This window comes from Podarcis cretensis (genome assembly GCF_951804945.1).
Source record: "Podarcis cretensis genome assembly, chromosome: 2".
NCBI lineage: Eukaryota > Metazoa > Chordata > Lepidosauria > Squamata > Lacertidae > Podarcis > Podarcis cretensis.
The window spans coordinates 103567618-103594455 of NC_137171.1; the positions used below are offsets into that span (position 1 = coordinate 103567618).

General features: G+C 44.8%; 1 protein-coding gene and 1 long non-coding RNA gene across 5 annotated transcripts in view; one reads left to right on the forward strand and one right to left on the reverse strand.

Annotated features, from left to right (window-relative positions):
- Positions 1-286, forward strand: part of LOC307209150 — a 35545-nt gene extending 35259 nt beyond the window's left edge. Inside the window, exon 4 of the long non-coding RNA XR_013835347.1 lies at positions 174-286. This is a non-coding gene — a long non-coding RNA (uncharacterized lncRNA). The remainder of the gene's footprint in view (positions 1-173) is intronic.
- Positions 1-26838, reverse strand: part of PTPRG (protein tyrosine phosphatase receptor type G) — a 559059-nt gene that overhangs the window by 21001 nt on the left and 511220 nt on the right. For all 4 annotated transcript variants that reach the window (XM_079957946.1, XM_079957945.1, XM_079957948.1 and 1 more), the window contains exons 16-21: positions 7067-7163; positions 6215-6297; positions 5850-5984; positions 3122-3256; positions 1544-1707; positions 84-219 (exon numbers count right to left, since the gene is read on the reverse strand). In XM_079957946.1, coding sequence (XP_079814072.1) covers positions 84-219; positions 1544-1707; positions 3122-3256; positions 5850-5984; positions 6215-6297; positions 7067-7163 — 750 coding nt within the window. The remainder of the gene's footprint in view (positions 1-83; positions 220-1543; positions 1708-3121; positions 3257-5849; positions 5985-6214; positions 6298-7066; positions 7164-26838) is intronic.

Sequence of the window (26838 nt, forward strand, 5' to 3'; positions counted from 1 at the left end):
TTACATTTGGCAGACCCTCCTGCAATATTTAATTGGCGACAATAGCTTGCTGCGGTAAAAATAAATGTATCTCTGTGTTTTACCTCTGTCTGGACGAGGTAGTTGCGCTGTGTCCTGATGTGTTTCAGGAAACCCAGGGCGTTAACTGTGCTTTTGTCTTTTATCTGTTGCAGCATACTGTCTATAACAATGTAGGTACCAGTCCTGCCAACACCAGCGCTGACAAAACAAAGTTTCAGGAGAGAGGTTGGTTAAACACTAATAAAGAATTGCAATACTATGCTAATACTGATATACAGTATACACTTCTTTACATCCACAAAGTCTCGCTCTTTAGATTTTCTATAATATGCAATGGCCAACTTTCAATTTGCTGGTAATTGCTGGGATCTTAGGTGTTTCTTTGAATCCTTGCGCAAGGAACCTTAGCTCCCAGTGAATGCAGCTTCTGGGCCAAAAAAAGGTTGGCCAGTCTTGCTCAGCATTTAAAGACAGGTCAGCTGGTAAGATTCATTTTCAGCTGGTGATACTCTCCAGATTTGAGAGAAACAAGACTATGTGGACAAGGGCCTGGGAAACTGGGGTGCAAATCCCTGCTCAGCCAGGAAGCTCAACTTGGGCCAGTCACAGCCTCTCCGCCTAACCTACCTCTCACAGGGTTGTTGTGGGGACTAAATGAGGAGGGGGAGAATCAAGTATGCCACCTTGAACTCCTTGAAGAAAAAGGCGGGCTATGAATGCAGTAAATAAAATAATATATTAAATAAATATGTGAACATGCAAATATCGGCAAATTTAGGAAGCACACACAGCTACTCTTTCCCAAAAAGCAGTCTTACATTTTGCAATCAGAACATATTAAGGAATGCCACTGATGAAAATATGATTCATTTACTTTTGCCCTTTCTGTCAATTAAAAAAAACCCCAAACATTCAACCCTTTAGCGGTAATTCAAAGATAAAAAAAATTAAGCCAAAATGTAAGAATGCAGCATGTTAAAACAACAGTACATTAAAAAGTCTGGAAAAGTTTAAATGTCTTCATCTGATGAATTCTTTTCTGAATCTGTTGTGGGTGAAGAAAAAGTTGCAAATGTTCTTGAGCAGCTGTGGTGTGGCATAGAGCAGTTCTGGATTAAACCTATTCAGTAGAACCTGAAAGCTCTGTCCCGTATAATGACAGCAAGCAATCACAGAATGAAATCCTGCAGCGAACTGCATAATCCTCTGGAATTCAGTGAAAACTGCCCAGCTCTGCTATGGATTACAGCATTATCAGATCCCACAAACTCATTCATTTGTATGAGAGAACTTCACCCAGCAATGTGATGTGCTGTGCAGGACAGTGAATAAACTTGTATTGGACCAGAGAAATTGAAGTTCAAACTGTGGTTCAGCCAATGATTCAGCCCTATTGCAAAATGGATATAATTGATTGTAAAGTGCACGATACATATGGGAAATACTGTTATGCTCTACTTCAGTTGTATATTAATCTACAACATGTTGTACACAAAATTAGACTGAACTTGCCCAGCTGTACCTGCAGTGCACAACCACTGGGCCCATCTCAGCAGTCCTGGCTGCAGAGGATCTTCTTACAAATGTCAGCACTGGCAGTGCATATTCAGGCACACCCATGTCGGGCCACTGTGTGTAGTGATACTGAATGACCGTCCTTTCATTCTGTCGTCCTTTAGGGTTCCCCTAGTGAGCCAGAATACATGAAACACATACAGGAGAAAAACATATTAGTTGGGGATTGAACTGTACCATGTTCAGGTGTGAGATAAGCTTTAACCAATGCCTATTCTAATTTTTAAAAAATATTTTTCATTTTCACCTTTTACAAATATTTTAACAAGAGAAACAAAATCTTTGCAAGTCTAATTTACCTTCCCCTCGACTTCCCTCCTTTCTGCAGTTATTTATTTTATATCTTTTTATTACTGCATATCTAATTCAAATATATTTACTGATTTTCCCTTATCTTCCCCTTAATTATCTCTTATTGTGCATGTTTATATTAGTCCCAGTAATGTTTTGATTTGTTTACAGTATATCTTCAAATAGTCAATAATCGCACCCCCCATTCTATTTTAAAAAGTCTCTCTTCTTGATTTCTTATTCTTCTGGTGAGTTTCTCAATTTCTTCTTTTGACTTGCTGCAAAAATATATAAATAAAATCATGGTACTTTTCTACAACAACTAAATCACTGGCCTTTCTTGGTTTTCCATGCCCATGTGCCCCACACCTGACATCATGTTTGGTGTAGGTGTGGGCAGGTGGAGACATAGCTGGATTGGCTGCTTGTGCAGCTGATCCCTGCAAAAGGCAGGATTGAACTCTACATGCTTGAGCTGAAAAACAGGATTACATAGGCAAAACAACTGCCTAGCAATGACTCTCATTCTACAAGCACAGCCATTATTCAAATACCTGCCTCTGTGACCTTTCTTTGTGCATGTAGGGTAGTTGAGCATCCCCAGAACCAATTTACTAGTAGAGATATCATCCCATGCCAGAATGAAAGCTCTTCCATTTTATGACAGGATGCCATTGTGGCACTGTGGGCTTTGGACCTTGGGGTCTCAAATTTCAATGGGGCCCTGTGCAATGCCAAAATCTGGCACCCCCAGCCTCTAGTGGTCCATTCTAAAGCATAGTTGTGACATGCCTGAGGCTCTATATTCAGTGTGACCGAACCAGTTGTGCTCCCCTAAATCTGCCTCTCGGATGGGGCCTCTGGAACATTTGAGGACCTGCTGCAACTAACTGGTTACACAATATAAAGTTGCTCAACTCTGGAGTGAACTCGACTCTGTAGTTATTTCAGTTTCAGAAGAAATATCCAATGTAAAGTGTTGGTGATGTGTTGTGGGATTGGTTTCAGCTTATCCAGTCAGCTGATGTGGACAGAGTGCTGGTGGCTACATACCCGTCCATGTGTCCTCTTGTCCCCCATCCCTCCTGCCTTATTAAATCTAGGAGAGTGCATTTGACTGGCTGGGTCCAGATATTCCATCAAAGAGATATATAGCAGCTGTGTATATTACACCCAATAGCATATTCCTAGTGTCCATCCTTTGTCCAAACCACAATGCAATAACACTTCTCACCTTTTTCATTTTTGCATTCCTGACTGTGAAGCGGCGGACTGTATAGCAAGCATGTATTTTTGTGCTCTTCAACGTGACAATGATATTGCCATATTCTTCACTGTTTTCTGATGGCCAGTATTGGTCACATTTTCTCTGAGAAAAGACAGAGTAGCATAGGATATTAGATTTTGAAGCATGCTAGAGAACACAAGACCAGCAACATGCTAGAAAAGTCTTCCCTCCTTTCTTAGACGATTCTGGCCTGAAATTAGTATCAGCTGATGGGCCAGTTGAGAACGCAGGGAAGCGGTTGTCATCTGGAATGCCCTGGCCCCAGTTACCTTTTCTGTCACACAGGGAGTGAGTGTGAAAAACAGAAGAGCAGAACCATATTCCATCAGCAGCTGGAGTGGAAAGCTGCACCTAAAAGTTGTCTCCCCTTTGTGCCATCTCTTAGTGGAATTGCAAAAGTGAGTGCTTCTTGTTTTCTTGGCCTTTTGTTGAACTTAGGTTGCAAGGGCACATTTCGTTTGAGGGTTCTTTGGAAATTATCATTGCCTGCAATGCCCAAACATGGGAATGTGTGGAGGGGGGATGGTACATTTTACTGGGGCCTGGAGAACTACAAGGTGGGGGCAACCCAGGCTGAAACGTCATTACCAGAAGGACAACTGAGGCTATGTTGCAGCCCAGAGAGACTGTGCTTGTGCAGTTAAAAGGGAACTTGCAGTTTGAGAGAGAGATTTGTGCTTTTCTTATGTGACCTGCTCACTGAAGAACCACCAGTCTCAAGAGTTCCTTCTGCAGAGGAAGGGAGGATGAAGAGTTGATGGGGAGGACAAAGCAGAATAGGGTTATTGATCCTGGGGCTAGAGGAAGTCAGTGCTACATGTAGGATTTGCAGGCCCAAAATATATGTGAGTAAATGTCTACTTTGTAAGTATCCTACAGATCTTTGTTAGAACTTTCCTTGTGAAACACCGCATCTCAAAAAATCTACTTTTGGAAGAGTGTGTGCAACCTCTGCTTATCTAACTAAATTAGATTTACCAAAAAAGCAGCTAACTTCCGGTGCAGTGTGTGTTGCCCAGGGCAAGAACATTAAGCTACCTAATTATTTTGTCTATTGTGTGTGAATTTACAAGGTAAATTGGCTTGGGTGAGATAATTCATGGTTTCTCAATGAAAAAAGCCAGAAAAATAAATCTCTAAAGTGAATTGATCTATTTATGAAACATTTGCAGCTGTGTTAGTCTTCTAAAAAACAAAAAACAAAAACAACATCAAAACATCAACAGGAGAACAACTTCATTACGATCAACCAAAAAGTTACAAAATAATCAGCAAGCTTCAAATAACTCTTCTGCTACCAACAATTGCAAATAGTTTGTATATATTTGGGTCTTAGTAAAAAGGTCCTAGTGTAGACCATGCTCAGTCAGGCAGTTACCTCAGGTGCCAGATGTGGGGTTATAAGAAGTGATAGCGGGGTGTTGGAAAATGGAGTTATTTGTGCCACACAGCCTGCCCTGGCCCCTAAATTAGCCTGCTGACCAATTAGGAATGCTGACCAATTACCAGTGTTGAGGTAAGAGTCAACTGTCAATCTGGCTGGCTTCTGTACATGGAATTGTTCTTTACCCCGGGCATCCAAATGCCTTTGGCCAGCTCTGGCCATGGTATAATTTCAGAGAGGCGGAAAGTTTAATTGAAATGGAAACTTTTCCTTGGTAACATGCTATTCTATGTATGGGTTGGGATCGTAGAATGTATGTGGCAGGGGGTCTGCACTGCAAGTTTGTACTAGGCTCCCTAAAATAATGCTTGGACCATGATCCCTTTTCTTATTGCTGATAGCATGAGTGCTAATGTTGACCCCATTTCAGTCTCTTGCCTGGCTTGTAGCATGAGGATTGGACTTTTGAGAATGTTCTGGATCTGACTCATTTTCTGCATTTTTGAAAAAGAACCCTCAGATTGCTCTAAGCAGCTTTGAGGTTGTTGTTGGTTTTTTGCGGGTTTTTTGCTATTTGCCTGTGCTCTGGTATGTTGATTGTGAGAGTACTGGGCATTTGTGTACTTTTGGCTACCACTTAGGGGTGCTGAAGCTGTGTTCAGCTGGATGTTGTGAATTTTTATACTGTTCTATTAAGGAAATGGTGCTTATCCACAGGTTCCTGTATCTATTCAATTGATGGTTAGGTTATTATGTACCAAATACTGTTATTTTGTACCAAATACTGTTATGTTTATTGTATTGACTGTCTGATACACTGTTTGGTATGTATTATTGATAGCGTGTTTTAATTTGTATTGATGTTGCATTTTTAAATATTGTTGCTATTATTGTTGTTTAACTTTGCTATGTTGTTCATGCTGCTATTTGAAACTGCTCTGAGAATAATTTTTATGGAATCACGGCATACATATAAGTATGGTAATACTGAAGACAGAGAATTCTTCTGGTGCTCTCTCTTCCAAACTTGGTTTCCTAGGCCCTCCTTTGTTCAGTGGTATGCTGCCTTCTCAGGAACCTTCTTTGACTCCTCTTTCTCTAGGGCACGATCAGCTCAGCCCGTGTCAGCCTTCTGCTTCCCCAGACTTTCTGTGACTTTAGGAGAGCTCAGCCTATCACTGCTAGAAGCAAGGCTTCAAGTATCACTCCCACCACACCCATCCCCATAGTCTTACAGACCACATAATCACGGCGAAAAAAGTAGCTAGTGAAAAACTGCATTGCCCTTACTCTTCCTTTTTCCACAAGGTTTGTAATCATGATGATAATTCCAGTGTTTTGCTCCCAAATCATTCTCCAGAAATCTTCAAATGTAGACTTTAAAGGTCCTTGGGTGGCAATGTAGGCTTTCGCTTTGTTGTAACCCTTCAAAGAAAACCATAAGGCAAAGCAAGATAAAGTATCTGCATGGCAGTCATATTAATAATGTATATATTGCAGTGTGAGCTGCCTTTCCTGCTGAACGTTTGAGGAGTCTGGAGCTAAAGTTAGTCAACAAAACAACAGCAAAAAACCTTCTACAAGTACTAATGGTTTCTATTTCTTCTGTAGGACAGTGTTTCTCAAAAGAGAGACGAGAGCAAAAAACAACTTACATCAACATAATTGGCATTAATGTAGTCACTGTGCTTCGAGTCTTTTCCCGGCAAAGGTCTTAGCTTCACTCTACTGTGATCATCTTCAGGAAAGATAACAAACAGGAACAAAACAGGAAAACATATTAGGAGATTAAAACTATGGATTTCTTAAAAGGACAATTCCCTAACCAGAAAACTAATAAGCACAACTCCCATCAGCTCCAACTAGCATGGATGGCAAATGTCCAGGGCTGCTGGGAGTCCAACATCTGGAGGAAACCATCATTGGCTCTTTTGGGGCTTAAACCATTCTTTCCCTAAAGATTCTTATTATTACTTATTAAATTTATATGCTGCCCTTCATTTGAAGATCACAAAACTTCTTCCATTCTCAACTGCACCAGTAAAATCATTTGCTGTCCAGAAAAAAAAAGTGGCAGAAATGGTCAGCTAAGGGATCAAAAAGTTCTGGGTTTGTTTCTTTCCAGAACACTTGGAAATGTGACAAACCCATTAGCAAGTCTGGGAGAGAATGGAACTAGCAAGGATTGTCAAATATGTACTTCCCTTAAGTCGCTTTTCAGAGATTAGCATACCTAGATCAGACAGTAATTTAGGCTGAAACATTCAGCTGTGAAATCTTTAGGCAGGATTGCTACTTTCTAACCAAAATCCAAAAGTATCTAATGTCAGACTGTCAACATCAGTCTGTTCAGAAAGCATACCTAACAGGGGTATCTTGTCCCTTGGATGAAAACAAACTTTTGTCACTCTAACTAACCTCATGCTGAGCAGACAGGCATTCTTACGCCAGTAGTATAAAGTGGACACTTTTTGTTGCTGTTGTCTCTTAAGGTCTTTACTACTCACATGCTAAAATGTTGATGTATCTGTTTTTGTGCTTGTTGTCGGGGTGATTGGAATGTTCAGCAGTGATGTTCATGTCGGATGTACAACGCTGCACTTCCTGTTAAGAAAACAATTACATTGAAAAAGGCAGATGAGTGCAAAACATTTTGTCTGTCTCATTTTGCAAGCAGCTCATTCAGAACACATTGAAATGGTGGGTGTAATTGATTCTTTTCGCCCATGAGAATTCTTTCAGCATAACACTGCTTAAACATATCCTAGTTCTATTAAGGATACTGCCTGGCTCCCAGTATCTGATATAAGTCCATGGTGATTACAATTCATTGTAGTGCAACCTCCCACCCACCCACCGCTTTCCCATCTTTCTAGAGCTCCCTTAATAGCAGCCAGAAAGCGATACCAATGTGGTCACAGGCCTTTTGCTAGCCATTTGCCCAAGGCTTAATTGTAATTAGAGCACTTTCAGAAGCAGGGAAAACATAGCCAAAATAGCAACTCTGCTCTTAAATAAAAAAGGGGTCTGAGAAAGTTTTATGCCATATAGCATCTCACAGTCATAACTCCCTAGGTCTGGGAGAGGAGTGAGTGCCTACCTAGGAAATACAAAGCAGTAAAGTAAGCCCACAACTTATAGGGGGGTTACATTCTGGGGAATCGCCCCTAGAGCCAAAAACGTGAATAGTCAAAACACATTGGGTGCAATGGCAAGTAGGATTGCAGAAGTCTTTCCCCCCCAGTTGCCCGTCCACTTTTTGACCTTTTTTAATTTTTGTAAAAAAATTGTTTAGCAAGCGTGTAAAGCTGAATGCACAATGTTAAATGCACATAAGCTGCGGAGTGACTGTATTGAAGAAGTACTTGCAGTTTAGAACAGACTGAATTTACAGTGTTTCACAGGGGCCCAATGGGAACAAGGGTTCCAATGTATCATTAGAGTTAGTCACCAAAATAGTCAACAAAGGGGGTAAAGTGAAGTGAATAATGCAAAATAATCAAAATCAGCACATCAATATAATTAAACCACCTAAATTGTGACAACTCAAATATATATAGCCACAGCAGGCACAGTAACCTTCTAACAGTTTGACTTCATCTCCAAAGGCATACTCCTCCATTGTCTCTAGACAGACAGATGCCAACACACACACACCCACCCACCCCCCCACACACACGAGTTAGTTTCATTTCCCCTCTTAAGATTTGAGTGATTTCTTGTTATCACATTCCACATTGAAGTCAGTGCTTACTTTGTAGGCACTGTCTGTCTTCAATAGTTTTTTGTAACTTTAAATAATAATTAAAATATGTTAACATTTTGATATTAAATAATATCAAATAATATCAAAAAGTGTTAAGTTGGACAACACAGTGATTATACTGTCCTACGTTCCTCTTAGTCAGAAATGTCAATTCTGCCGTTTATTTTAAGCGTCCTAATTACATTTTAAAGATCTTTTTATAACAATGTAACATTGTTGCTTCTTTCTAGGGCATTTTCTCAATGTATTTAGCTGAATTTTATCCAAAAGCTACTTCTGCAGGGTGCCGTCAGTGCCATCCGTTTCCCCTGTCCTCCCAAGGGTTACAAGATGCCACACTGTTTCATACCCCAGGCTTCACGTGTTAATACAGGAGCATCCTAATAAGGGAAGTCATTAGTACAGCACAGCTGCTGCAATGATGGAGTAGGAGCTAAGTGACAGAGAAAATTATCACGAGAAATGTTAGTGAAACTGCAGATGTAGCCAGAGTGCAGGACTAATACAAAACTGTCATAAAGAAGTGACAAGCCAATTCATTGCCCTCCCTCCTATCTAGCCCCAAAACATTTATATGTTTTGGAAATCCAAAATATCACAAGTCCAAATATAATTAGAGGCATTTAGACTCATAAAGCAGTGGCATTTGTTTTTTTATGGTAAGCAAATCCCCATAGTTGTCCAGAAGAAATAAAGAACAAACAAACAAGCTGAACGGGGTATCAGGTCTAATCCTTACATGGAATAATTGACACTAATGTCACTGATTATGTATTCTAGAACAGTGTTTTCACACCAGTAGTTCAGCAGAGAAAGGATTCAGTGATTTAATCCAAGGGATATCTTTAATTATCAACCATTAATCACTGTGCTGTTTCACTACCCTCTCACTTTTTACATGGTTCTGTAAGGTATGCAGATTCTGATGATGATGGTTGATGGAAGGGCTGTTCAACAACATCTGGAGGGCACCACATTGGCTACTCTGCTTTATAGACTTAAAATGAAAGTCTCCAGTACAATTTAATGACATTCTATGAAATAAATAGTGATCCAACTTTATCTTAGCATGTACTGTAGAAGAAACATGAATGAAGCCAGTGAGGATTCAAACTTGCTGTAAAAAACACATGCTAGCATATTAGAAATAGAATTCAGTCCCTGTTATTGAATGACCTACCATAAATTTACATAATGCACATAAACTGGATCAGTTGCCATTACATCTTGAAGGACCTTTCAGGTGGGACTGGTTTCTAAGGTCAGTAACTTTAATTAACCTTTCTGATGCTTAGGGTTTATGGTTTTGTCCGCTGTACTGCAGCCACAGTTCAGTGGCAGATTTATATATATGTGCATTGTGTACAGAATGGCCCCATGCAGATGAGGACCCTGAAAGTTATCAGTATACATTGTTAACTGAGCAGAAACCTCTGAAATGACTACAAAAAGTGAACGGTCGTTGCTGAATTCTAGTAGCTTAGTTTGTTGCATTTCCCTCAAGGTTGGTTCATTAGAACGACCAGGGCTTAGTCCTATGAAGTTAAATGTCAAGCAATTTTTTTAAAAAAAATTTTCCTCAGAAGCTCAAAGCTATACATTTTCCTGTCCCATACATCCTTCCACAATCCATTTGTATGTAGAAGAATAAGGGAGACATTTCTGCCAATCTCCTGTTCTTTGGCTAATCAGTTTTCTGCACTACTCAGTCAATCTGAGTCCAAAAGTTTTGCTATGGCTTGGAAGTTCCACCCGCCTGCCTCCAATACAGGCAAAGAGGCCACTGCTATCAAGCAAGCAGTACCCAGAAGGGTCAGAGGAAAAAGGTGGGAAACTGCGGCAGAACATCAAGGAGTTCAAAACTTGACCCATCAAGCATTAGCATACCCACTGAATGTGAAGCTGGAATCGCTGGCTGCCTAACACCAGTGATGACCAGTCCAAGACTGACCATATGAGGGGACTTCCGGGTTAGCGCTGCCGATTAATGGCGGATTCCCTCCGAGCTCCGGAGGGAATCGGCTCCGCAGGATCGGGTCTTGTCCGCGCCGGCGACGCGGGGACCCTTAAAAATCACAGGCGCTGATGCCTGTGAACGTGGTGACTCGGCGGGCACCATTTGCGCCCCCCCAAACCGCGAAGGAGCCTTTTTAAAGGCTCAGGAACGGGACGGGGGACGGCGCGGTGCTGTGAGTCGATTGCTCCTTCTGCGGAGCGAAGCCGCATGCCATTGTCGGAGAAGCGCTGACTTTTTCCTTGGAACAATTGGACTTAAAAATAAGAACCCGTGAGTACATATGGAATTTGGAACTTAAAAAAAATTTTTTTGAATTGGGAACGAGCGGGGAAGGGTCAAAAAGGAAGTCGCCCCCCCCTTTGAGTAGATATTTTAACGCAAAGAGCTTGCAACTTAAAGTCGAGAGAACTCTTTTTTTTTATAAAAAAAAAAAAACCTTCACGGCTTGACGCTATAAATTTTACTGGAGGATAAAACTAATGTTAGGAGCTAAAGTTTCACCCCCCCCCGGAACCCGGGGGCGCCCCGCGAGAGAACCTGTTGAGGAACCATTGAAGTTTTTGACAGCTGTCAAAATAGCTGTCAAAAGGAAAGGATAAAGGGAACTTTGTCTTTGTTGCATCTGCTGGCTATATTTGTTGCAATTTCTGGAAAATAAGGGAGAGCAGCTACAAATTAACTCACTGGCTGGTTTTTAAACTGAGAGACACTACAAAAATGGCTGAAAGAAGCAAAAATCAGACTAAACTCAACAAAATACTGGCTCTCCTGGGAAAGTTACAAGATCAGACAGATGTTTTGACTACAAATGTGAACACTCTGGCCCTGGCAGTAAACAACATTGTTGAAGCTGACAGGGAGTGGAGGCAAGAAATTTATACATATCAACAACAAGAGGAATCTGAGAGCCATGAGACTATGGAAGAGACACACGTTGCTTTTGAGGAAGTTCACACATATATCAACAACAAGAGGAATCTGAGAGCCATGAGACTATGGAAGAGACACATGTTGCTTTTGAGGAAAAGGAAGGTGGACTGGTAATTTTGCAGATGTCAAGGGAGAATTACAGTTTGGGGCCTGGCATGCAGACAATAAAGGAGAATAAAAATTTGATGTGGAAAGTTTGGACTGAGTTGGAAACTGCAAATTCGAGAGTGGAGCACCTCATTAGCATTAATTTTAAATATGGAGGGCCAACTGGAAAAATCATGGATCTTGTTGGGTCAGAGCCCCTTCGAGCCTTGGGGCTTAACCTAAAGGACTATCCAAGAGGCCGGCAGAGAGGAACTGAGGACGACTTGAGAGCCTCGGACGTGAGATCTCCAGGTTAAACAGTATTGATTGAACATTTATTGGGGACCAAACCGGGAAAGGGGGGTTGGAGTTTGATAATCCAAAGGGTACAGAATTACTAATTACTTTGTTTTAATTTGTTTTGATATTTGTATGGAAGTTGGGAAAGCCATGGAAGGGAAATATTGACTTTAAGAAATATGTTAAGAATAAGAAATGATGCATAAGATGTTTAAGATTAGATAAGTTAAAATTGGTTGTATAAAATGGTTAAAATGAAATGAAAATGAGGAATGCAATAATAATTTAATGGAAGAATGAGGAAAGGTAAAATTACAGTATGTTAAAATCATTAAGTTTAAGGTTGAGAATTAAGTAATAAGGATTTGCAGGATTAATAATTTGAACTGGAATACAAGAAGGGGAGGGGAGAGGAGGTCTAAGAAAGAAGTTATATGAAAATAAGCAATTGAAATTTCATTTGTTTTTAATTGTTCTTTTTTTTTTCTTCTTCTAAATTTTGTATTTTTTGTTATTTCTTCTTTTTTTGTGTGTGTCTATGTGTATTATTGAAATGCTAATAAATATTTATAAAAAAAAAACAAAACAAAAAAACAAGACTGACCATATGAAACGGGAGAATACAACACTGATGGTCCCACTGGTTGGTTATCATGGCCCATCAGGATGAGAAGCATGTGGGAAAAAGATAAAAATGGCACTTCTGCTTGTTGTGGTTCTGGGCAGGATGTGCCAACTCTCCACTACTACAAACATCTTCCGCAAGTCAAAGAGGTAATTCAGTAGCCAAGGGGTGGTCCCCAATAACCTGGAGATCCTACCTCCACCATTCCTTACCATACAAAGGAACAGAGGAAAGGAACAGCACAGATCAAGGGAGGGAAGGAGACAAATACATACACTGACAGGAAAAAGCAACAAGACAGGAGAGGAGGATGCTCAAAACTAAACACTTGTAGTACAAAGAGGAAACAACCTGGGGGAAAGAGTGATTTTGAGAAGAGAAACAGGCTGAAAGCATTAGCCCTCACTGACAGCAGGTAGGGTTGGTCAGGTGAAAGGACTGACTTCTCCTGCTTAAGAGGAGTCAAAAGGCTTGAGAAGACCCTGCCTGATCCCTCTAGTAGATGTCATACCACTTGAGGAATGCCTTCCATTTGGATCTGACAAAGTTAGGAAAGTAAGGAAAGTTGCTTCTTCACTTTGAACTGCCGTTTCATTTATAGATGATTTGGGCCGACTCACAATGAGTTCAGAAGACATGAGTCAGGTGCTAGGTCACATATTAAAATTACATTTGTGGGCTTTCAGGGAATAACCATCAACTCAAGAAGAAGGAACTAGCAAATACTCTTGGTTGGTTGGCTTATGTTTGAGTAAGAACTGTATGCATTCTAGAAACATGAAAGAGCTTGCATTGTCATGCTTAATTTATACAACCTGAATCTATGTCTTGGCTTGCTTTCCTATGTGTTTGTTCTTACATAAGGAGGGAATCCTTATGGTGTTCGGTTAGCAACTACAGCTCAGACCCTAAGGAACCAGGTACCCCTTTTATATCTGTCCTGACACAAACATTTTAAGATGTCAGATGAAGCAGAAACATGCCATGTTTATTTAAACTTTCCCAAATTTAAATAATTGGAATAAATATGACAGAAATCACAATCCAGTGGATTTTGCATTTTGGATTTGAGACTCAAAGGTTTTTATATATTTTTAAAATGGAAACTGCACTCCAGGTGGTTTAAAATGTTAGCTGTGCTCTAGCTCAGTGTTTCCCAACCTTGGGCCTCCAGCTGTTTTTGGACTACAACTCCCATCATCCCTAGCTAGCAAGACCAGTGGTCAGGGATGATGGGAATTGTAGTTCAAAGACAGCTGGAGGCCCAAGGTTGGGAAACACTGCTCTAGCTTAGGTAAAAGCAGGAGTAGTTAACCTGTGACCTCCAGATGATGCTGAACTTCCATCATGCCTGGGCACTGGCCACACTGGCCTGAGCTGATAGAAGACATAGTTCAGCAACATTTGGAGGACCACAGGCTGAGCCACCCCTGGTTTAAAGCCAGTATCTAAGGAGATTACATTTAGTTATATATTTAGTAATATTTATATACCATTTGATCAGCAAAAATGTCTAAGCAGGTTACATTACCATGTGCTGTGATTACCTTACTAATTCTTTAAAATATATAGAAATATTCCCATCATCCCAAATTTCTAACAGTTCAAATGCAGGACCACTGGAGTATAAAGCAACAATGGATTGTCTATTTTAGGATTCTGAAGGGAAAGCTTTCTGGCAGGACTGCACTAGATCATTCTTTTTCCTTATTCAATTTTTTTGTCTTACTGGTTCATATGACCTTCTCAGCGTTTAACTTCTCAAAACGCTAATTTTGTTTAAAGATGAGCGGTTACGGTTCTTATTATTTTGTCCACTGGAATGTATTGTCGGCAACTCTGGAATCCAACACACTTGGTTTTAATCAACCTTTAGTCACAGTTAAAATTCTTCTGTGTCATTATGGCTAATTTAGCTTTTAATTATATTGTCCATGCTACCACTGATTGGGATTTAATACATCCAGGTTTAATGACTCATTCATTTTCAGTGTCCCTCTGAAACAAGTTGCTGATTAGTTTTATAAACTTCAAATATTCTTTCGCTAAATTTATGTGTAAAATCCAATTGCTACACGTCTGATAATCCAACATAATGAGCTAGAAATTGCTCCGGAATGGCTGATTGCATAGACATTCTGATATAACTTCAGACAAGTGAACAAGTTACGACCCTGAGAGCAACATCATAATATGGTTTCCCTGTCAATTGAAAAGAACTCTGAGACAAAAAAAAAAAAAACAACAACAGTAAAATCTATACTTGTAAGAACATGCAAATGCTTCCCTCTCCAATTTGTAGCTATGCAACAAGGTTCTGTTTGCTTTCTTGTGCACTGAACTGTAGAAAGGCTATTTGGAAATTTCAGAAACCACTCAATAAATAGATGCAAAGTGCAAGAGTCTCTTCTACAGGCCTCTGTGGCCCAGCAAGACCTAATTCAAACAAAAGCCAAACTTAGAATCATAGAATCATAGAGTTGGAAGAGACCACAAGGGCCATCGAGTCCAACCCCCTGCCAAGCAGGAAACACCATCAGAGCACTCCTGACATATGGTTGTCAAGCCTCTGCTTAAAGACCTCCAAAGAAGGAGACTCCACCACACACCTTGGCAGCAAATTCCACTGTCGAACAGCTCTTACTGTCAGGAAGTTCTTCCTAATGTTTAGGTGGAATCTTTTTTCTTGTAGTTTGGAACCATTGCTCCGTGTCCGCTTCTCTGGAGCAGCAGAAAACAACCTTTCTCCCTCCTCTATGTGACATCCTTTTATATATTTGAACATGGCTATCATATCACCCCTTAACCTCCTCTTCTCCAGGCTAAACATGCCCAGCTCCCTTAGCCGTTCTTCATAAGGCATCGTTTCCAGGCCTTTGACCATTTTGGTTGCCCTCCTCTGGACATGTTCCAGTTTGTCAGTGTCCTTCTTGAACTGTGGTGCCCAGAACTGGACACAGTACTCCAGGTGAGGTCTGACCAGAGCAGAATACAGTGGCACTATTACTTCCCTTGATCTAGATGCAATACTCCTATTGATGCAGCCCAGAATTGCATTGGCTTTTTTAGCTGCCGCGTCACACTGTTGGCTCATGTCAAGTTTGTGGTCAACCAAGACTCCTAGATCCTTTTCACATGTACTGCTCTCAAGCCAGGTGTCACCCATCTTGTATTTGTGCCTCTCATTTTTTTGCCCAAGTGCAATACTTTACATTTCTCCCTATTAAAATTCATCTTGTTTGTTTTGGCCCAGTTCTCTAATCTGTCAAGGTCGTTTTGAAGTGTGATCCTGTCCTCTGGGGTGTTAGCCACCCCTCCCAGTTTGGTGTCATCTGCAAATTTGATCAGGATGCCCTTGAGTCCATCATCCAAGTCGTTGATAAAGATGTTGAATAAGACTGGGCCCAAGACAGAACCCTGTGGCACCCCACTAGTCACTCTTCTCCAGGATGAAGAGGAACCATTGATGAGCACCCTTTGGGTTCGGTCAGTCAGCCAGTTACAAATCCACTGAGTGGTAGCATAGTCAAGACCGCATTTTACCAGCTTCTTTACAAGAATATCATGGGGCACCTTGTCAAATGCCTTGCTAAAATCAAGGTGAAGCTGCAACAAGTTTAATGGCAAAGCAAAGAAAGGGTTGGGGCTAAACTAGGGTGGATTAGCAAAAGTAATCACGCCCAGCCCAGGTGAGAGCTAGCTTCTCATAGGGCTTTATTTTCTGTCTGATACTTAGGGACAATTGTGTTACAAATCCTGGGATGTAAGAATGTGAGAGGTGTGTGAGAGTGCCCTCCCCCATCACTGTTTTTCTTGCCTTCCAACGTGTGGAGGGTGACTGACTGCAGCAGGGAGTTTCTTATATATATGGAGGCTTCTTGCATGTTTTGGGAAATTGGGGTTTCCAAACGCCCAGGAAGCACCCATGAATACAAAAAGCTCCCTGTTGTAGACAGTTGCCTCTCCTAAGTTGGTAGGCAATGGAAACCATGCTGGAGGGAGGGCAAAACTGGCACACACCCTTTCTGCTACACACACACACACACACACACACACACACACACACACTGCTCTTTTCCAGAATTTGTAACACCTCCATCGTGTCTGTAGAAAATAAGACAACAATGACTCTACAATGGAAGTAGCAAGTGAGTGCAGTTGGAATAACATTACAGCTAAGCAAACTGGGTTTCGGACAGTGCAAATGATGAAGATGGGTAAGGGTATTTGTCAGGGGTTCAGGGAGAGAGGCGCAGAGGAGGGAGGAGACCGAGAGTGAGGGAGAAGGATTCCAGCCTGACGAGGAAGAGGACGACAATGACCCGAGATGGTCCATGAGTCCGTCCAGTGAATCGGAGGATTCCCAAAAGGGAGCCCCCCTGGTCAAGCCAAGGGGAGCCCAAGGGGGAAGCAGTCAGGAGCAGGGGAACGTAGGGGGAACCGCCAGTGGGAGTTGGAGATCGAGACCTGCTTCTCCACCGGAACGGAGTGAAAAGGGTGGAGTTACCAGTGTGTCGGGAGGAACAGAACAAGGAGCAGAGGGGGGAAGGAGATCGGGGCAAGACGTCCTGCCGGAAGGGGCGGAAAGCAGTACCGGGAGCAGTGTGGCTGTTGAAAGGAAGGTCAGGAGCAACGTACGCGCGCCAAGTTCAAATGTGGAGGCGCGCGGAAGTGGGGAGAGCTCTGGGGAGGAGCCTGGTGCTAAAGCACGAAGGAGGGGGCAGCAGGCAGGAGAAGACTCAGCCTCTGGGGAGTCCCGGAAAGAGGGAACACAGGGGGGCAGGAAGACCCTGCGGAAAAGGAAGGAGAGGAAAAGGTGGAGCAGCACAAGCCTCTTAAATTGGTGCAGGGGAGGGACGGACTCAGAGGGGACTTCTAACATCTAAGGGTAACAGATGTGGAGCCACGGAGTTTGGATGTAATGACGACAATGATCTTCAATAAAACCTTTTGTATATAACTTGGACTGGACTTTGGTCTCTTGTGAGCTGGGACCCAGGGTGGCTCTGACAGTAAGTCCCCTCCAAAGAACGCAAAATTTTTTTTTGCAAAGCTCACGAACGGTGACAGCCATGAGTGCGGAGGAGCAGTTGACAGCTCTGCGAACTACAGTTTCCGAACTCACTGCTGCAGTCCTTGCGTCTCAGAAGAAGCATGACGAAGTGGAGAAGCGCTGCCAGGACCTGCAAACCAGGTGGGAACGTGCAAGCAGGGAAGGGTTCCCAGGGTCCAGATCAGAAGGGATTGGACTTGGACGGAGGGGGGGCAGACTAGTCACCCACTTCGATGGGAACCTGAAGCACTACCCCAGTTTCAGAGCAGACGTTTTGTATGCATTGCACTTGCTTCGTCATGACTTTAAAGATGAGGAGGAGAAAGTGGGGTTTATTGTTTCTCACTTGCATGGGCCGGCCAGAGACTGGTTGCGCAATTTGTGGCGTGAAGATGGCCCTGCCCGCCGCGATGCAGATGAATTCATTAAAGCAATGGATGCCTGCTTCCAGTCAACTGTAGATGTGGATCTTGCACGCAGGGAAATTTTTGGATTGCGGCAAGGCAAAGCCACTGTGCGTCAGTACCATTCCAGATTTTTTGCTTTACTGACTGCGCTAAGCTGGGAGAAGGATTGTGCACCTGTGAGGGATTTGTTCTGGGAGGGGCTCAGCGGTCCCATTAAGGATGAGCTTGCCAGGGGAGACAGACCCCAGACCCTGGAGGAGCTTGTGCAGAGGGCTTTGGCGATTGGGATAAGGCACGAGGGACGTCCTTGGCACACTGAGGAAGAACGTCAGGTGCGTCTACCAGCGAGGACGTCTTCTTTCATCCCCAGGGAGTTCAGTCAGTCACATCCTTCGCCACTGGGAAGGCAGGGGGAGGAGCCCATGGAACTTGGTGGTGCTAAGGCTCAAGCAACAGCCAGAGCCCCAGCTTCCGGTGCAGTAAAGGCACAGCCTCCTAGAGGGACCAGGAAGTGTTACATTTGCGACAGTGCACAGCACATGGCGAAAGGGTGTCCCCAGAGGCTGCAGAAACACACTGCAGTTTTAGCAACTGTTGCAGCAGAAATGATGCAAGCAGAGCAACCTCAGGGAAACGACAGTGCCTGGCTGGAAGCAGAGCTGCTGGGGCTCAGCCAGGCGAATCTGTAGAGCAGTCCCCAGCGCTTTTGCAACGCACAGACCCTTTACCACCCAAGCCAGCGGTGCAGCTCACTGCAACACTTCAGTTGCCGAATGGAACCACCCTGGAAGTCCCCATCACGATTGATTCTGGGAGCAACGCAGATTTTGTGGGGACGCACTTTGTCAAGCAGCATCGCATAGCGCTTCTGCCAGCGACAACACCTCTGAACGTAGTCACGGTGGATGGCAGGAAATTGCTAGGAGGACAAGTTGTGCAACAGACGCCTCCCATGGTGATGAGGATTGGAAATCATCGAGAAGTCATCAGCTTCAATGTCACCCGCCTTTCAGACACGCCTATAGTATTAGGCATGAGTTGGCTGGAGAGACACAGTCCTGCTGTAGCGTGGTACCAACGGCAGATCACCTTTTGCTCATCGTACTGTGCTCAACATTGCATCCAGTCCAGCCAGGAGGAGGGAGCTGAGCAGCAGTTGCAACTTGGCATGGTGCAGGCAGTACCCCGCAAGTACGAGGGGTTCCTGGAGGTTTTCTGCGAGAAGGAAGCTGACCAGTTGCCGCCCCACAGGCCTTATGATTGTGCCATCGACCTGGTGCCAGGGGCGCAGTTGCCGACTGCAAAGCTGTATTCCATGTCTGAGGACGAGATGCAAGAACTCAGGGAGTTCATAGAGCACAATTTGAAGCGCGGATTCATCCGAGAATCGAAAGCGGTGGGGGGCAGTCCTGTTTTCTTTGTAAAGAAAAAGGACACGCCCCAAAAAAGACTCATTGTGGACTATCGATTCATAAACAGTAAGACCAAACCCAAGGCCTTCCCCATGCCCAAGATAGATGATCTCCTGGCAACCGTAAGGAAGGGGAAGATCTTCACCAAATTGGATCTGCGTGGAGCGTATAACCTCATACGCATCCGGGAGGGCGATGAGTGGAAGACGGCCATGTTCACGCCTCTGGGCACGTACGAATACAGAGTGATGCCATTTGGTCTCCAAAATGGATCTCACGTCTTTCAAGCATTTATGCATCACGTGCTAGCGGGACTTCTATACAAGAAATGCGTGTGTTTCCTCGACGACATCCTGATCTTTTCGGAAACGGAGGAGGCCCATGAGAAGGACGTAAAGGAAGTCCTGCAGAGACTACGGGAGAACAAGCTCTACGCCAAGTTAGAGAAGTGCCAGTTTGATGTGACGGACGTGGATTTCCTAGGCTACAAGCTGTCCGACAAGGGGCTGGCCATGGACAGCGCCAAGGTCCGCGCGGTGTTGGACTGGAAGAGCCCTCGCAATCGGAAGGAAGTCCAAAGATTCATCGGCTTCGCCAACTTCTACCGCAAATTCATCAGAGGTTTTGCAAAGGAGACGGCAGCGATCACGGACACTCTCAGTTCCAAGAAAAAGAGGTTCGTGTGGACGGAACAGGCGGAGCGCTCTTTTCAGAAGCTTAAAAGCCTTTTCGCCTCCGAGGAGCAGCTGCTGCACGTGAATCCAGGCAAGCCCATACGAGTAGAGACCGACGCGTCAGACAGAGCGGTTGGAGCCGTACTCCTGCAAGAAGATCCACATGGAAACTGGAGACCCGGTGCCTTTTACTCCAGAAAGCTCAGCAAAGCGGAGCAAAACTACACCATATGGGACAGGGAGCTGTTAGCCATTCACGCAGCGTTCAAAGCGTGGCGACATTTCCTCATTGGAGCCAAGCACACAGTGCAGGTCCGCACGGATCACAAGAATTTAGAGTATTGGCGCACGGCGAAACTCCAGAGCCAAAGACACATGCGCTGGGCAGAGTTCTTCGCGGATTTCGACTTCAGGATAGAGTACGTCCCAGGGGACTCCAACGTTATAGCCGATGCGCTCTCCAGGAAACCGCAATATCTTGAGGAAGCGGCGCCAATAGCAGCCAGGCACATTTTTGCACCGCAGGCGTGGGCGTGCGCTGCCATCGCTGTCGACCTGGACGCAGTGCGACGCGCGTTGCAGGTAGATCAGTTTGCACAATCCAAAATAGAGGAGCTGCGTAGGGGTTCGCTGAGAGACGATGAGTTCCAGTTACGCGACGGACTGTTAACTCACAAGGGTGCCCTCTACGTGCCGAGCGACGAGCTCCGAGCAAAGGTTCTGCAGCAGTTGCACGACGCTCCCAGTGCGGGCCATTTCGGCAGGGAGAAGACAATAGAACTGGTGGCCAGGGACTTTTGGTGGCCCCAGATGCGAGGAGAAGTAGCGGAGTACGTCGCCAGATGTGACACTTGTCAGAGGTCCAAGCCAGTACACCAGAAGCCGGCGGGCTTGCTGGAACCACTGGAAACACCACAGCAACCGTGGGAGAGGGTGGCGCTGGACTTCGTCACTGACCTGCCCAGTTCCAGAGGCAAGACGGCGGTACTGGTGGTGGTGGACTTGTTCACCAAGATGGCGCACTTCATTCCCTGCGCGAAGGTGGCGACGGCGGAACAGACCGCCAAGCTCTTCATCGACCACGTGTTCCGGGCGCATGGGCTGCCGCGGGCCATCCTGTCCGACAGGGGGCGCCAGTTTATTTCCAATTTTTGGCAGAAGCTCCTAGGTATCCTGCGCGTCAAGATCAACCTAGCGTCGGCAAGACATCCACAAACCAACGGCCAGGCCGAGAGGGTCAACGCGATCATGCAGCAGTACCTGAGATGTTATGCAAATCAGCGACCCACAGCTTGGGTGGACTACCTACCGATGGCGGAGTTTGCCTACAACAACACGAAGCATGCGTCGACGGGGGTGACGCCGTTCTTCGCGAACAATGGACGTCATCCCAGGACCTTCCCGGGGTTCGTAGCACCAAGAGAGGGGGAGCCGCAAGAGGCCGACCAGTTCGCTGCAGAACTACAAGAGGTGCACGAGGAGCTGCGGAGACATTTGGAGCTAGCTAAACAAGCATATAAGGTGCAGGCAGACAAAGGCAGAAGAGTGGGAGAGGACATCCAGGTGGGGGACTGGGTGTGGTTAGCGGCCCAGGCGATGCCAACCAAGTCGTTGGCCAAGAAGAAGCTAGGGCACAGGCAGCTAGGACCATACCAGGTGGAGGCTAAGATCAACCCCGTGGCTTTTCGACTGGCCCTCCCCGAAGGTTCCAGAGTCCACCCGGTTTTTCATAGGTCGGTGCTCACTCCCTACAAGGCCCCGCACAGGTTTCAGGAGTCTGAAACAGTACCGCAGCCACGCACAGAGTCACCTAGGAGGGAGGGATCGCCTAGGGTCGAACCACTCAACGAGGTCACAGAGATCCTGGACTCGAGATGGGGGGAAGAGGGAATAGAATACTTTCTAGTCAGAGAGGGTGCACCAGTCAGTGCCAGTGGGTGGGTGCCGGACTACGCTTTAGACGAACCTCTTTTAAAGGACGAGTTCCATGCCCTTTTCCCACATAGACCCATGCCAGCCGAGTACTTCGATGACTGGCTCTTTACCCCCACATGTTCAGGCAGCACTTTCCACGGCTTTTCTTCAGCCGAGGAAAGAACACCGAACTCAAACTCGCCCAGGGGATCGTGTTCGGGGGTGGACACAGAGCCCTCTTATTGGTGGGATGAGCAACCAGAGGAAGCCTGGCGCAAGAAATGGCTGAAGGGGCCTTGGACGGCAGCACCAGACGAAGTAGCAATGGAAGAGGGAACTGCGAACATTTTGGGTGAAGAACCCGAATTCGAACACACGTACACCGAGCTGCCAGCAGAGGTCATGGACGTAGCCGAACTGTATCCTGCATCTACCTCCGAGGAGCTGCAGTTCCCACAACCCGCACCCGATGGGGGGGAGGGGGGAAGGGGGGGCTTCGAGGGGGGGATGGATGTCAGGGGTTCAGGGAGAGAGGCGCAGAGGAGGGAGGAGACCGAGAGTGAGGGAGAAGGATTCCAGCCTGACGAGGAAGAGGACGACAATGACCCGAGATGGTCCATGAGTCCGTCCAGTGAATCGGAGGATTCCCAAAAGGGAGCCCCCCTGGTCAAGCCAAGGGGAGCCCAAGGGGGAAGCAGTCAGGAGCAGGGGAACGTAGGGGGAACCGCCAGTGGGAGTTGGAGATCGAGACCTGCTTCTCCACCGGAACGGAGTGAAAAGGGTGGAGTTACCAGTGTGTCGGGAGGAACAGAACAAGGAGCAGAGGGGGGAAGGAGATCGGGGCAAGACGTCCTGCCGGAAGGGGCGGAAAGCAGTACCGGGAGCAGTGTGGCTGTTGAAAGGAAGGTCAGGAGCAACGTACGCGCGCCAAGTTCAAATGTGGAGGCGCGCGGAAGTGGGGAGAGCTCTGGGGAGGAGCCTGGTGCTAAAGCACGAAGGAGGGGGCAGCAGGCAGGAGAAGACTCAGCCTCTGGGGAGTCCCGGAAAGAGGGAACACAGGGGGGCAGGAAGACCCTGCGGAAAAGGAAGGAGAGGAAAAGGTGGAGCAGCACAAGCCTCTTAAATTGGTGCAGGGGAGGGACGGACTCAGAGGGGACTTCTAACATCTAAGGGTAACAGATGTGGAGCCACGGAGTTTGGATGTAATGACGACAATGATCTTCAATAAAACCTTTTGTATATAACTTGGACTGGACTTTGGTCTCTTGTGAGCTGGGACCCAGGGTGGCTCTGACAGTATTTAATGACATCCACACCTTGTTGGATCCGACTGAAATCTGTTTTGTCCAGCCTATGTTTTCAGTAGAATACCATCCATATGCCCTTGTGAAACAAACAGAGGGATAGATGGAGACAGTCCCCATCCCTTTGTACTCAACACCTCATAATCAGAGGTATACATCGTTTATAGATTCCATTTTAACAATAGCAGTTAAAAGTCTTCCATAAACTCATTTTTAAAATGAAGTTGTTTAATCTCTCAGCTTTATCACATTCTTCCCTCACTACAATGTGGAGGAGTTACTAATGCTAACTTGCAGGGATGTTGCAAGGAGTGCTGAGATAATGTATGTGAAGGATTTTTAATAGTGTGAAGAAGGAGTAGGGCACCTAGTGCCCTCCAAAGGTTGCTGTACTGCCACTGTCTCATCCTTGACCTTTGGCTGGGCTGGCTGGGGCTGATGGGAGTTGGAAGTTCAACAACACTGAGAGTGCTAGAGGTTTTCCAACTCTTTTCTGAAGCACTATGCGCATGCTTATGAGCAGCATTATCTTTTAGCCACCACTCTTTGGGGATAATCTGTAAGGATCCTGGTATTCTATTTAAAAAAGAATTAGCGAGCCATAAAACTATTGCTCCTATGCAAGCTATCAAGTGCAGAATTCTTCTACCAGATTTTGTGAACTTATGGCTGTTTTCTTAGTATTTTTGGGGGAAAGAAATTGATGTTTTTTGAATATATGTGGGGGGGATAGCTGCATTGCTTGTTTTTGGGTCAAATTCCAAGTTGGGGGCTGGATCACAACCCTTGTGCTTCCACAGGCAACAGACAAGGCTAGGGAGATTATATTCACCACTGCTAATCTTTCGAGCAGCAAAGATGCCCAACCCACTAATGAATTTGAGGCAAACAAAATTGCATGGGTTCCAAAATCCAGTACATATTATGCTATTATAAACATTCCATGCCAGCACTTTGGGGATTTCCTTGCTTAATCCTCTTTCATGAGACGTGAAGGACAGAACTAAGAACAACCTCCTCCTCCCAATATGCAAGTAAAAGCCTGCTTAAAGTTCCCAAAGGGGAATATGGCGAGAGGGATCTACATTCGGAGGGTTGAAGAGTCTTCTTACATTTAAACTCCCTAATGGCATGATTGCCCAAATCCTCTACAAGGTTGCCAAAATGCAGGCAGAAAAGATAACTTCTAAGTTAGAGAGCAGGAGAAGCAGTGGAGCCCCAAATAAAGACAAACATTCTACCACTACTCTGTTAAGTTTTAAGCTTTTGAGAGTAAATCTAGGACACAGAACATTCTATCGTGCTTTTTCTTCTTCTATTGTGCTTTATGAGGAAGAAGGAGACATCTGCCAAATGATCCCAAGAGGAGACACAAATTTGCATGATTGAAGACCATCCATGCCATTTTCCCCCTTCCAATTTCCTCCTTTTTTCCTATTTCAGTCCTGTACACCAACCCCTTAATTTTTGTTTAAGGGGGTTTCCATGTAGGCAACTTACAAAGCACAAATCTACTATAGCCTGGTTCCAGCACTCCTTGCCTAAATCAATGTCCCAGAGATGTCATCAGACTTGATGAAGATATGTGAATAGGGGTAGACAGAAAGGTTATCAGTGGTTCTTGTCATCTGATTTCCAAGGCAATTATTATGGGAGGGCATATACAGACAAGAATTCCATCTAAGGAGGAAAACACCTGAGCTCATCATGGTGGACTTTAACAATCAGGCAAGGTGTCTTAAGGTTATTTCGCAAAGAGAGTTTGAATGAGAATAGCTCCATGCTATAGTGCATTACCAAGCCTCATCTACTGCTGACAGAACTACTGTTCTGGATTGAGGTAAGGTATCCCTTGTCATGTCCCACATTGTCCTGGCAGAGCCAGCCCAGAATTGGGCAGGACTTCAGAAAAAGTACAGGTATCTGTTGCTGGTCCTAGATCTCATGGGGTCAAACAGAATTCAGCAGATATGAATAACCATTCCAAGACCACCTTCATGGAAGGTACTTCACTTAATAAGGTGGCAGGTTTGGAGGAAACAATGCAACCTGACTGATATACTCCCCCCTCCCCCGAGAATAGCTCCAACAAGATCATACCCATGAAGAAAGATGGCAGCATGTTCGAGCAGAAACCCAGAACTGGAGGTGCAGTGCTCATCTGTCAGGATGAAGTCAACTATCCCTGAGAGCTACCCATGAAGTAGGATCCAGATTCCTCACAATATCAGGGTCTGATATGAGGCCAGGAAAGGGTGGGAGAGAAACACCAGCTATGCAGCTACAGTGGTGCCTCGCAAGACGAAATTAATCCGTTCCGTGAGGCTCTTCGTATAGCGTTTTTTTCGTCTTGCGAAGCAAGCCCATTGACAGCTTAGCGGATTAGCGGCTTTTAGCGGATCAGCTGATAAGCGGCTTAGGGCTTAGGAAAAGGGGGGGAAAGGGAAAAAAACCCCGCAGGAACTCGCAAGACATTTTCGTCTTGCGAAGCAAGCCCATAGGGAAATTTGTTTTGCGAAGCGCCTCCAAAACGGAAAACCCTTTCGTCTAGCGGGTTTTCCGTCTTGCGAGGCGTTCGTCTTGCGGGGCATCACTGTACTCATTCACTGAAGCAACATCTAAGCTTCCTGTATTCTGCATGACTCCTTAATGGACAGACTCCCTACTACCTTGGGCAACCTGATCTCTGATTTTTTATACATGTCCCCTTGACAACTTGAATATCAAACGAAGGGAAAATTCACAGCTGATTTTCAAGTGTGACTGTTCCAAGAGGTGTTACCTTGGTGAGAAGCAATTAGGAATGTGGCAAAGGTATGGAAATCAGATGGTGTCCCATGTCTGTCATGGGGAAGCCTAAAAATAGTGGCCTATGTGAAGGATAGCCAACATTTCCTAGCAGCCCTAGCCAGTATGGCCAATGATCAGGAATGATGGGAGTTGTAGCACAGCAACATATGGAGGGCACCACATTGGCTCATGCAAATCCCTTATGGGTTCATTCCACATATACTTTGTGGGAGTGAAGAGATTTTGGCTTTGAAATAGCAGTTTAAAAATTATTATACAGTGGTGCCTCGCAAGACGAAATTAATTCATTCCACGAGTTTTTTCGTCTTGCGATTTTTTCGTCTTGCGAAGCACGGACTTTGGAAAAGCTTCAAAAATCACCAAAGTCTTCAAAAACCTCAAAAAAGGCTACCACACCGCGTGCTATGAGTTGCTCCTCGAAGTGAATGCACGGTTTTAAGAAAAAGGAAGCAAACTTGCAAGACAAAGGAAACAAACTTGCCAGACGTTTCCATCTTGCGAAGCAAGCCCATAGGGAAATCCGTCTTGCGAAGCAACTCAAAAAACGAAAAACTCTTTCGTTTTGCAAATTTTTCGTCTTACGAGGCATTCGTCTTGCGAGGTACCACTGTACGGTACTTCCTTTAAAAGAGATACCCAACTTCAGAAATCAAAACTAATAAGCAAAACAATATTTACCGGGTAATTAAGAGGCAACAAGGGCACCCTGAAGGATTCTGAAAGGCTATTTCAGGAATATATCCCTCTGCTGCACAATGCAGACAGAAGCTGCCTCGCTTTTTGTTAATGGCAGCGATTTCAGAGACAGATGAAGCAAAGCCTACTTTAAGTCAGTGCAAGTTTACAGATGTGTAGCTGATTATTTTGAATAATTAAATGGTGTCAAAACCAGCTGTGATGAATAGCACTGGGGTCTCAATTCATAAATAATTGAGGAGACGGCATTGCATTTGATCATTCCCATCAAATTCTGCTCTCC